Source organism: Geospiza fortis, unplaced genomic scaffold (genome assembly GCF_000277835.1).
Source record: "Geospiza fortis unplaced genomic scaffold, GeoFor_1.0 scaffold11, whole genome shotgun sequence".
NCBI classification, from domain to species: Eukaryota; Metazoa; Chordata; class Aves; order Passeriformes; family Thraupidae; genus Geospiza; species Geospiza fortis.
Genome location: NW_005054304.1, coordinates 16,007,089 through 16,019,957, shown reverse-complemented (window position 1 = coordinate 16,019,957; position 12,869 = coordinate 16,007,089). Strand labels below are relative to the sequence as shown.

The 12,869-nt window shown below is 38.6% G+C and overlaps 1 protein-coding gene across 1 annotated transcript in view; it reads right to left on the bottom strand.

The window, feature by feature from the left end:
* Nucleotides 1–12,869, bottom strand: part of PPP3CA (protein phosphatase 3 catalytic subunit alpha) — a 169,283-nt gene that overhangs the window by 42,013 nt on the left and 114,401 nt on the right. The window contains exons 3-4 of the mRNA XM_031066361.1: nt 8,444–8,568; nt 12–123 (exon numbers count right to left, since the gene is read on the bottom strand). Coding sequence (XP_030922221.1) covers nt 12–123; nt 8,444–8,568 — 237 coding nt within the window. The remainder of the gene's footprint in view (nt 1–11; nt 124–8,443; nt 8,569–12,869) is intronic.

Below are 12,869 nucleotides of genomic sequence, written 5' to 3'. Positions count from 1 at the left end.
GATAGACTTACATTCTTGCTTAAATGTGAAATACTCTGTTAAATGTCTACATTCATGGTTCCCACGAAGTAAAAACAGTGTTTTGGGGTAAAGGATTTTCAAGGCCCACAAGTACAGCACACACTGTGAATCAGAAGAAGAAAGAAAATTAGAATTCATAATTAATGACAGAACAATTTACATTCCCCTCCATCAAAAAACTAGCAAAAAAAGTAAAAGTAATCTGTGCAAAGCATTTATTTTCAACTGATTAACTTCATTCTTCATATGCGACGCTCAAACACTTCTCTGCATTTCAGCCTGGACTGGCTGAAACTCGAGTGGGTATATTCTGTCAGAGTTTTACACTTCTTGTTGAGTGGCACCTCCCTGGTCAGCCATGCCAGGCTGCCTCCAGCAGCCCCAGCTCTCCCCCAGCACTTGCTGTGTATCCCTAGAAGGAAGTGCACACTCTCCACCTGCAAGGTTAGGCAGAAACCTCCCGTGGAAACAATTCCACCGGAAGACCTGCATTTCCTGGCTTAAGGAAAATTTGCCTCAGAACAATTTAACTCACACTTCAGGAAATACCTCAGCTTCCAGAATTACACAGTTTTTACATGAGAGCTTGTTCATTTTTCACTTAGCGTTGTTCCCTACATACAACCGCGATAAAAAGATCCACAAAGCTCTTGCATTAAATGAAGTTACTACAAAGCTTTTACAATGCCTTTTCTCTTTCCTAAAGATTTCTATTTGAGATGACATTTCTTCTAGACGTGTTTTTAAAGATAAAAAAAAAAGACTTAGAGAGGCTAAGCTCTGCTCAGACCTCTCTAAACCACCCAATTAAAAATATTTGTTTTGAAAATGAACTCACAGCTCCAAGAAAGTAGATGGAAATAAGACCCACTCATCCCATGAGATGAGCTCACTGCCTGCAGGGACACTTTACAGACCACAATGTCCTCTCAAAACCCAGAAAGCTAGAAAAACTGTCTGAATGGTTTTTCCTCCAGCCTTTCCTCTCTTATATAACCATGAACTGCTGAAATGCTGCACAAGAAACAAAAGGTGTCAAAAACCCCCCACTTTCATTTACAACTACTTCCCAACACTCCCCTTTGTTCCACTGGGGGAAAAAAAAAATCCTTCCATTTAGCTTAATAATCAATAAATTGTAAATTCAGATTGTACTCTATGGTTTCAGATTAGAACAACAACAGCATTACTGTCAATGCAAGGCCTCTACATTATAGTGTGGACTCCCTTCTACAATTCAGTGTGTCTTGAAAAACAGCTGAATAATAAATTTAATCATCTCAACATGTAGATTTCAGATCCCTTGTTTGCTACTTAGTCAGAAGAAAATCAGGAAAAGATGAAGGGATTCAACATTTTAGTGTTTGTGCTCACACTACCCATAGATAATCACACAGCAGCAGGAGTTTTATACTACTACTCATTGCCTTGAATTTATTACATGTAAACATCTGAATGCTCTGCCTGTCCTTTGTCTGTAATTTCTGTTCTTCTACTCAGAGGGGGTACAGACAGAGAAAAACAGCAAAAATACAGGCAGTATACTCAAGGAATTGTAAAACTAATTCTCCCTGTTGGAAACACACGGGAGGCCTCCCAGCTCATGCCAATTCTTCCACCTCCCTGGTGCTATTGCCACTGCAGGAAGTGAGAAGAGATGCCAGAATGCCAGGGAAATCATGCTAATGTAATCCAGCATGGAATTATAGTGTCAGGTCACAGGAATCATCCGTTGTGGCCCAAAACAACCAAAGGGTGTGGGTGGAGAAAGTCTTCTGCCTCTGCGTAAACTCCAGCAGACTTGGGTTTGAGGGTTTCATTCCAGGAGGCAAGAAACCTGAACTTGTCCACACCACCAGAGCAATTTTCTCTCTCTTTGATGATGACTTCATCATTCCTCCAAGAATTTCCAGAACATTCCACTTCAAACTTGCTGACACATGCAAAAATTTGATGTAAATGTTGTGAGACAAGAAGTCTAAAGTGACACCCCCATCCACACAAGGAAAGCTCCAGTCAAGTTACCTTAGAGCTTCTAATCCTGCCAAAACATTGCCCTCGTAACTAAGTTTTTCATTTTCCTAAAGCTCTGGCAAGATTAAAGCAACCACTCCATATTTAAAATATTGTCCAGACCTGGAAAGCGGGGAAAATAAGGAGAGATGGAATTTTTGACTTTTTGGCATTTAGGTACTTGTTTGCAGGTTGATTGCTCTATATTTGCTTATCATAGATTTATTTTTTCTTTTTTTCCTATGCTTCCTTTGAAGTACTCATAAGGAGCAGACGGAAGATAACAGAGAATCAATACAGTCTAGAAAGTTCTATTTCTCTGCCACTATTCAAGCAACATAAGCCCACTATTCACATTTTGTGTTGTTTTCAGCAGTACTATATCAAAGGCTTATTTTGTTTAGATGATTCCTTTAATTTTGTCCCTTTTCTTTTCAGCAGTTCAGTGAAGTAATGCTGTAATAGTAAATAAGAACTAATTAGAAGGTTTTTTTCCGTGCAAACTAGAGCGCAAATACGAGGGCAATGATTTTCATGATGTTTTAACTTACAGTCATTTCCATACAAAAAACCTTATGTCCAAACAACAAATCATGAGCAAACATGCTGGTTTTGATTTTTTCCTACCTGTGCTTCGCATATCATAATTCTTATGGAAAACAAAATATTTATCATAAATTACCCTTGTTGAAATCTGAGCTTAAAGTCTTTAAATATTACATAATATTGCTTCCCTGTTGTAAAATTTTTAAATACCTTTTCTTCCTTCAACATTTTAATTAAGAACATACTAAACATCAGCTCTGCTGTAACTCTATGCAAAATGTACAGCGGAGACCTTGTGATCTAGACATCTGTAAGGTATTTTTGCCTATTTCATTTCAAACTATCCAAAGACCCATATTTTGTATATATCTATATGTATTTTATATATACACATATATGTATCTAATACTTAGGACCCTCAAACACCTCTTACTTGTTTAGCGTCTTTCAGCTGTTGAAATAGCAGATATGTTAAGTTTGTAACAAAGAGGTAATCTGTTTACCTCCCAGCTCCCATAGTCAAGCTGTTTTCAGCCACAGCTGAAGGAAAGAAAAGGTCTGTGCAATTAAGCACTGTGTAAGCCAAAGACCCACATTTTCAAAACAGACTTGGGATTTAACTCCACTGTTGCATGCTGAATTGGAGCATTTGCACAATTCCACATCTCAGCCCATCCTGGAAAGGAAAACCAAAGGTCCCACAGCTCTTCTGTGCATCTCAAGTTATGTGATTAAAACAAGGAACCTTGAAAAATCATCACCATGGCCACTTGAGTACAACCACAACATCACAATGCTCACTTCTTGGTGCTCTGGCACTGGTAGCGCCAGGAAGAGAGAGATGAAGCTCACTGCCAGTTGTGTGGCTTTGCAGGGGCCACAAAAGTTGAACTCCGCCTCCAAATGACTGACAGCACTGGGCACTCCTCAGCAGATGAAATAAAGTGTAAGTGTGAGGGTAATTCATACTTGAAAGGATCATTTAAGCCACACATTGCTAAGGTATCTACTGCTGCTCTGTGACCTGTGGAACTGGCATAGCTCCCACACTCTCTAACACACGCCTCCCTGAAATATAAAAATTGCATTATTGTAGGTGCAGTGAAACAATGGTACCATCACAACATCTAGTACACATACAGCTTCCTAGAATGGAGTAATCATCCCAATGGAAACCATGTACCTTTTTACACACACAGCTGCATTCACACTACTGGGAAGAGTATTTATTACAGCATGATTTCAGAGACAAATAAAGACACATTGCAGCTGTAACCAGAATACTCACATGAGATGCAACTTACTGCCATTTCTGAACTACTATCCCTTGAGCACAAAGAAAACTATGAACACTACAGCAAATAAAGAAAAAGCCATTTTGTCTTCACTACAAGTAAGATTTCAGCACAATCGCAATATACTGTTTGCTAATGTTTAGAGCACATTACTCCCATTTCAGCCTTTAAAAAGAGTATCTGAAAAGTTAAAAAAAAATCCAAAAAGAAGTACCTCTTTTTCAACCCAAAAGTGACTAGAAAATTCTTTTTTGTAAATGTTCCTATAATTCTTATAGCTAGTACTTTCTAGACAGAGATGGCTCCTAACTCTACTTTTTGGTATCCTGTGTCTAGGCCCCAGCTGTTCTCTGAGAAGATGGGTCCCACAGAGAGATGGCATCAGTGCAGGGGAAATGGTGCCATCACATGCTCTCCCCCTGCAGCCAAAAGGGGTTCTTGGCATGCTGGGGACTCACACTGGGAACAGCTGGCACAGGACCAGTCAAGCTGCAAGGACGGCCCTGACACAAACAGATGTTACAGTCTGGGAATCTAATACATATAAAATAATCTGAATTTGCTGAATTTTCACAGCTCTGAGGAGCAATGCCATACAAAAATGGGATCTCACAAGGTGCAAATTGTTGCTATGAAGAAAGATATTTGCTACTGGACTACAGAAGAAAAGGGCAAAGAAATTCAGGATAATTAAAGTCCTAGGATTTTCTTTGCTTTAAGAGAACTGAAAAAAACTATTGACTTCACTGATGAAGTATTCCTGATCAGCCCAAATTATTTTAAATCAAGCTCTTTACTGGAAAACATTAATACACTACAGTAACAGACGATGCTGAAAGGTGTTTATTATTCCAATGAAGAATTGGAAAGTTCAGAGACCTGAGAGATAATAAACACAAAACTTCACCAGCACTAACTTCACCCACTGTTTACTAACATAAATTTATTTATGTGTAATTCTTTTCTTGGGAGAGACCATTTAATTTCCAACAGTTCACTGAGTTCAGAAGCATCTCAAGTGCCAGATGCTTTTTTTTATTGGCATAAGGTCCAGCGGTCAAATTCTAGACTCGCTCCAAACACCTCACTTTGTTCTTGCTGGAAATACCACAACACCAGTTTCACCTTCTGCAATGTCAATCTGTGCACTCAGGAAGGGAAATGTATGCATGTTCTGAACCTTAAAACATAACTCCACTTTTGTTAGTTTTGAACACTGGTTCAATTCTCCATATTTTAACTCTTTCCTCTGCCAAAAATGATCACTACATACCTTATGATGGTCAAGTGACATGTAAGACTGTATGTTGTTATATGGAATTAAGCAAGAAAATAATTCCAACAGTTGGTTTACATATTATTATTAATAATGCACTGTAGTTGGTTTTTACTCTGTAATTTTCCTAAGACTGTGATGAAAAATACTCTATATGTACACTCCTCCCTATACTGCACAGCACTTGTCTGCTTTTCAAAAAAGAGTTTTCAGACTCGGGTAAAGAGATTAGTCATTCTTCCTTACAACCTATTCCTGCAGAACCACTTAGGCTCTAACTATTCTTTACATTTAAAAATAGCCCTCTGTTTTGATTATTTGGGTTTCTACTCTCCATGACCATAAAACTTATTTGACAGCGAAGACTAAGGGGTTTCTTCTACTCTGGAGTCAAACCCCTGGAACAGTGCACAAGCCGGAAATGTTATCAGTTATACAGCCAAGGAAACAAATGCACTGTATCAAATTGCAGAAATTTGGTTTTTTTAAGTGAAGAAATGCCCAGGTTCTGCCAAAAGGTCAAAAAGAAAATAGAACACAGATATGGAATAAAGATTCCATCTGTGCAAAGAAACCTTGTCGCATTCTACTCACAACTTGACATTTTTTAACTTTACCTGTTGGAACTTCTCTATCAGTCTCTCATCCTCTGACTCATTGCTTAGAGCTAATATAAAAAACACAAAACGCACCTCCCCCCTTCAAGCAGTGAAGCTAACACCAGTAAAAATGGAGCATGCACATGAAGAACTGAGCCCTTGGATCAAAAGCTCCATAGAGCAAGGACCGACATTTCTGCTGAGTGCCTCATACAAATACTTTTCTCTTTTTCCCTCTGAATTATCAAATGCCTTCCACCTACCTTATGCAATTTCTTTCTCTGTTCTTAATGATAATAGCTTGCATTATGTAGTACCTTTCATCCAGAAAAATCCCAAATGCTTTGCAGCCCACAGAGAAGGATTATCTCGCCCACTATCAGAACTCAGCTCGGTCTAAGCTCAATGGTGTCACTTTTACACTAGAGATCACACAGCAATCAAGGGGAATGTTTTTAAAGCTTGTATTACTCATGATTAGTACCTTGGACCAGCCACTTAATTCTTTTGGAAAGACCCCAGAACTGCAATACTCTCCTGTCTCCATAGCAGAAAGGGAAGCCAGCAGATGGATGGAAGAAAGAGCACTGTGTGATTGGCATGGCAGAAATATGAACTGAGGCTGGGGCTGCTTACCAGCATGACTTCCCCAGCACAAAGTACTGACAAGAGTTGGTGCCTGATCTATGTACTTAGGTCCCCTTCTCCACCAGAAATATATTCCCCCTCTAAATGCCAAGTTGCATTCTTCACAATTTTCTTTCCCTTGTCACTACTTATTGTGCTGAGTTCATGCCTGAATGCACAGCTCTACATCTAAATACACTTATGAAACAGAAACTTGCCCATCCTTTCAAAGATTAATCTTTAATCAAGGTGACAGGTGGGGAAAATCAGTTATGTGACCAAAAAAAAGTAGTGATTTGAGAACCTAACATACAGAAGAAATAATATAAGTGACAGCTGAGATATTTCCTTGGTGCTGGCAGAAGCCAATACTGCTTCCAGTGAAAAAGCAATGCTCCTGAATGGAAAAACTGCATTCAGAATACAATTTGCTAAGTATGTACGCACAGGTTGCTAAATGAGAGATTTTATGGGGATTATTGCCTATACATAGGCTGTTGTCTTTGTTTCATATGGCTTACTATTTCTTTAATTGGCAATAGCCCTGGAACAGATTTTGGTAAACTGTCAGAGAAACAGTTCAAAGCGGTTCTATTTCTTTTATTAAAAGCCTACGTATATAGAAATGAAGACAAAAACTTTCCTCTTCCAGACACATCTTGTCTCAATCAAAGACTGCAGGAGATATGAATGAGGTTATCACAACTCAAAAATGGTAGTTCAAGACAGAGCTGCACAGTGGTTTAAAGTCTGTGCAGCTCTTCCTGCTCCTCCTTCCCAACCCTCCCTAAGCAATCCAGCATGGCAACCCACAGCAGTGATTACCAGCTCACTTGAAATGAAGTTTTAAAATGAACTAATAAAGGAAAAGTAGTTTTATTGAATCTATTTTTTCAGAAACTTCTTACTTTAAACCTAACACTGGCAAGATAATACACTGATCTGTTTTCCAAACACATAACTCAGGTGCTTGGCCTTATATACTTGTATACCAATATGGCAACAGTGTACTTTGATGTGGGATGTAGAATGAAACAGCAGTGGATGTGTTCTGACATGATGCCATCTAATCTAGTCACAGACACACAGACATGCATCATAGGATCTATACTGCTTCCAATAGGTAATGGGCATTCTGCCCTGACTCAGAGGGAATTCAAGTCTGAACTTTTCACAGAAAAGATCAAGAGTTCAGCAAGGATTTCTGATTGACTGTTCAATGACTAGATCAGCTATAACCTAGACAAAAAATACACATCAGGTTTTATGCAGTAGTCATGCACTTCATCCTGTCAGTTTGTAAAATCAAGCAATAACACAGGATAGAAGAAAACATCTAGTTTGCTTTACGAGCACTGGAACAGAGAATTTGGGTTTGGTATTTGACTCACTTCTAGTCAAAGCTGGCAGGTTGGATAGGACACTGTTTCTTTCACAAGCCAGCTAAAGAGGCCATTTGACCTCCACATTCTATGGCCTCACCTGGAGACTATGCCAGGTCTCAGCACCACCAACAGGGCATTTGTGCATCACTTCTCTGTGGATTCAAGTGCTGCATAAAAGCCAGAGATCATGCACTCCTGCATGCCATATCTAAACAGAACTTACTCATTTTCTCCAGCACAGCATGCTGCATGCTTTTTGTCCCATCTACCTCTCATCTAGTCCTTCCATTCTCCTAAAATTTCACATCCAGAAAACTCAGATCAAATAAGCCTAAAAGTCAAACTAAACTATGGGTCACAGGTTAAGTTTTTTCTGTTATGTCTCTTTTCTAATAGCTCTCATCTACTCAGGCTATTTAGCTTTTGCAAGCTGCAGAGCACGCTGCTTTCTGTGCAATATTTAGATGGCCACTAGTTAGCACCATTCTGTGTCAGCTTTCCAGCACAGATATAGTGGGATTTGGCTGGATTCCAAACAACATTTATAAAAATACCACCAGCAACATTAACATGGTATTTGTGAAGAGCCTCGGTATTCCTGAGCTAGTTAAGATATGATGGTAAATATACAAAACATGCTGCAAGCAATTTTGCACCCAAACCCAGAAATTAGAAACTTACTTCAATGCTGAAGTACCCTCTGTCCACGTAGTCCCCCAGGAAGAGGTACCGCGTGTTGGCAGGAGAACCCCCCACTTCAAACAGTTTCATCAAGTCAAAGAACTGACCATGGATGTCTCCACAAACTAGAACAGAAGAGAAGCAATATTTAGATTCACCATGCAAAAATCATCTTAGGTACACACAATCCAAAGACATGTTATGACAATTTTGTGCATCATTCACTAGTTAGACAGTTGAACAGTCTGTGCCTTCAGGGGAAGAGTTTGGCTCTGCTCTCTTGTGAAACTTCAAACTCCCTGGTGGGTGATTTCAAGCACCTGCAGGAAGGCAGGCAATGCATTTGGAGAACCCATGGATGTCTAAGAGTGCAGTGTCAAAACCTGCTTTGTTTCTTCTACTCAAAAGATAACTTCCCCCACACACATCCCATTTAGGGTCAAGCCTGGAGCTTTTATGGCAATGATCCTTAACCAAAGTGATGTTAATAGCCCTGACTGGTACTGCTTAAACCGGTTCTTCAGTGACCTAAAAAAACCAAACCAAACCAAAACAAATAAAACCTCCTCTGATTTTCACACTCTAAGGGTGATTTTGAAGTAACTGAAGAAAACCAAGGGTCCAGGATAGGCCTTATCATGCAGCAGCAGCCCACCTTAAGTAAAACTCAGATGCTCTCTTTCAGGTAATGCCCTTGCTCCACTGCAGATAAGCAAACCTCACATTTGTCAACATACCTTGGAGAAGCTGAAGTCACAACTCCATATAGATACAAAAGGACTATATACCACAGCTGCAGCACCAAATCCAACAAACTCCCAGGGCAAAGTGTTCATATGCTACTGTCTTTCATCTCAGTCAAGTTCACTTTATAGTTTTATACTTGTATCACTTTTCCCTGAATGTATGCACTAAGATCCACATAGTGTCATTCCATCAAAAAAACTAAATACAAAAGCCAGAAAGAACCCCCATCCAAACCAAATCAACCACCCACCCCCTTTGGGTACAGAAAAAACCCACTGATATCTCAGTCACTGCTTTCATGAATATTTATGTGAAATTAGTGACAATTCATGATTCCTGGCTAGCTGACCATTCTTCTGTGATAGTGACATGCTATATTTTCCCATAAAATAGCATATTTCATCTTATCACCACTGTGATACACTGTATAATCTTTTTACCAGTTGATTCCCCACTGTGAGTTTTAGATGACAACTTTCATACTAAAAGCCATCAACAATTACAATTTCAACCTAAGAATAATATCTGCCATTAATTATGCAAAATAAATACTATTTAAATGTCCAAGTGGTATGACACCACCACTGTTTCTCTAAAAAAATGTTTGTACTCCGAAGGAAATTTTTTGGTAACATCTTTATTTGAACACATTAATCTACCAAACCAATACACATTTCTTGACTGTACTCCTCTGCACGGACACTGTGGGAAGATTAAAAACACGTGTCACAATTTGATGGCCAGGCAATCTGCTCTTCTAACTTGCAGCAGAAAAGCTTTTAGTTACATAACTGTACAGCTCTACCAATTATCGCCCGCCCCCATTTGCTCCAACTGCAAAAACCTGAAGTTGAACAAGACTTACGGATTTTTAAATTGATTTAACTTCTTTAGTTTCACTTAAAGCACAAAGAAACTAGACTTTTTTTTTCTTTTGATATGCAGATATATGTGAACAGGTAAATACACTGAGCCCATTACAGAGAAACCAGAAAGGTTAGAAAGCTTTCTGCAAGGACCTGCACATCCCTGCATTTGTCACAAGTCAGAAAAGCAGTGTGCAAATCAGTAAAAAGGACAGAAATAAAAAGTGCAAAGCTCTGCAATCCCACAAGTTGCAAAAGTCTGAACTGGTCTTGAAAATGGGTACTTGACAGATATTCTAGGCACTTTGCACAGAGCAGCCTACTTCTTTTATACTTAGCAATAGATGCTGAAATGTATCCAGGAAAAACAAAACCCACCCCCCCCAAAGATGGAAAACTGAAAAGCCCAGCACCCAAAACTCACCTTGTCAATTAAAATAGTTCCAAAAGAGAAACTTAAAATCAGCAGGTAAAAGTAGAGAGAGGAAGATGCTCAAAATAAGAGTTAGCATTGAGGTTTAATTTATTATGGCCTAATCCCAGAGTTCCTCCTGGGAAACGACAATGTTACATATACAGTTAATCCAACTAGTATTTTGCCTGGAATAGGATGGAATAGCTTACAGACTTTACACTTTCCAGGTTTGTATGGATAGGCTTGAAATGTCCTTGTAATGTAAAACCCATATACTCATATTCTGATGAATAGCCTGATTTACCAATTAATTAAAGGGGCAATTTTGCATGCATACACCACTATACTCAATTTATCATTTCAAAAGAACTGCAACTGCTTCTAAAGCTATAGTTCTGCCACCTTTCTTTTCCAACTCTAAATTCCTATGAACCTCTCAGATCTGGAAGATTTCCCAGGCAGTTGAAACAATGCTTTATCTTTCATTAGGTGGGAGAAAAAGAGACACAGCATTATATTTCCATTCATAAAGGCAGAAACATCCACCAGCCAATAACTCTAGCAATAGTCTTCCTGTCATGTTTCAGCTTCCTATCACTAAGAAAGAACTTGCAGCACTGTCCCACCAAGAGTCCACAGGAGAGGTTCCATATCCACACCACACTGCTGAGTGGACTACCTTCATCCTTCTTGTTACAAGAAAAAAAAATAATTAAAAGCACACTGGTTATTATATATTCAGGTTTACTCTCTTACAAGTATTAGCATTGAATCTGTTGCTCCTGTTAACTTTGCCAGACACATCCTGGTTTGTCACACCTGTGCAGGCCCTCTTTTGGTACTGGAGCTCTTACTATTAACAACACATGCAAAGAGGTATCAACATTCTTTCATCACTAATAACCAAAAAATCCCCAGCACAGTAAAGCAGGAAATTCAATTTTTAATGAAGATCTCCAGGATCAATGTACTTATGGATTTAAACTATGAATGCAGGGAACGTAAAGCATGGTTTCGATGTGTGCAGGATTAACATTAAAAGCAGCTGAGTTCGTATGAAAAAAAAAAATCCAGAGGAAGAATTCACATACTATCCAATATCAATGATTTCACAGAAGTGCCGTCAAGTCATGGCCTTTGCACACTCATTCATTTATAATAACAACTAATCAGACAGAAAATTCTCCCCAAAGAAGACAGCACTGCTTAATTTACCCAGTGCTCTTCAACTTCCTTTGTATTCTAAAATTGCCAGCTGGAGAACAACAAAACTTTTTCTACTCACTTACTATTTCTGGGGTCAGTTCAGGCATCAAATTTGTTGCTTCAGAATTTGTCTATTTGAGCCTGTCAACATCCTACCTAAACTCTCAGGGCAGCAGGCTCCAGAACTGCACAACACACTAGAAATGTTTTGAATGTAAAGAAACTTTTAAGTTTTTCAAAACTAATGTCCTGATCTCAAAAAAGTAATTGCTGGTACAATCAGAAAATTTGAGAAACACTAGTTGTTTGTGGACTCCTTAGAAACGTATCTCTGTTGAGGAAGTTTTCAAGGAAGACATGGGCCCCTTAACAAGATTCAATTCATAGGACTGCCCTTGCAATTCCTGAGAAATCATGTTTCTCAGCAGCTTTTTCTACTTGTTATGATGGGTATTTTGATCCACTACACAACCTTTACCTATAGCAGCAGATTTTTTTCCAATTTAACTGTCTATAAAATATCATTCTATTCCAAAAATAGAAATTGGACACGGCAAGACACAGGAGAAATGTTTTTGTCATCCTAATACAAATTAAATTACGTTTCTGATGGCTTCACTGTGAGGATTTGTCTTTGATTTACGTCAAAGAACAAGCAATACTGAAACAGAAACCACTGATTTCAAGTGGTACAAGCAGCGAAGGAAATTTGAAGCTGAGCAGCACATGTGCCAGTTTGTTTATAGATGACAAATCACTGGTATAACAGTGATTTAGAGTGCAATGTCTACTGGCACAAATAAAATGTCTGTGAATGCTCTTCATATACCTTCCTTCAGATAATTAAATGCTCTTCACTATGTACAAACTCAGTCCAAAGATTATTCTATATGGTTTCCCACTCCAAATGGACATTAAAAACAAAATTTATATTCACACTACATTAAACATCATCAATTTAAACATTTTCTATCTGCAACAGTTTGGATATGCCGCACTTATTTGCTCATTTACCAGGTACACACTTAATTGGTGTAACATAATGGGCTGATAGTAAAATACAGTTACTGTTTCAAGTGAATTTTCATTCCATGTATCAAGATTATATTCTCATCTTCAAATCCCATCAGGTATTAGGAGCAGCTCCAGAAGCAGCATTTCCAAACTCATACATATATGACAATTAACAACA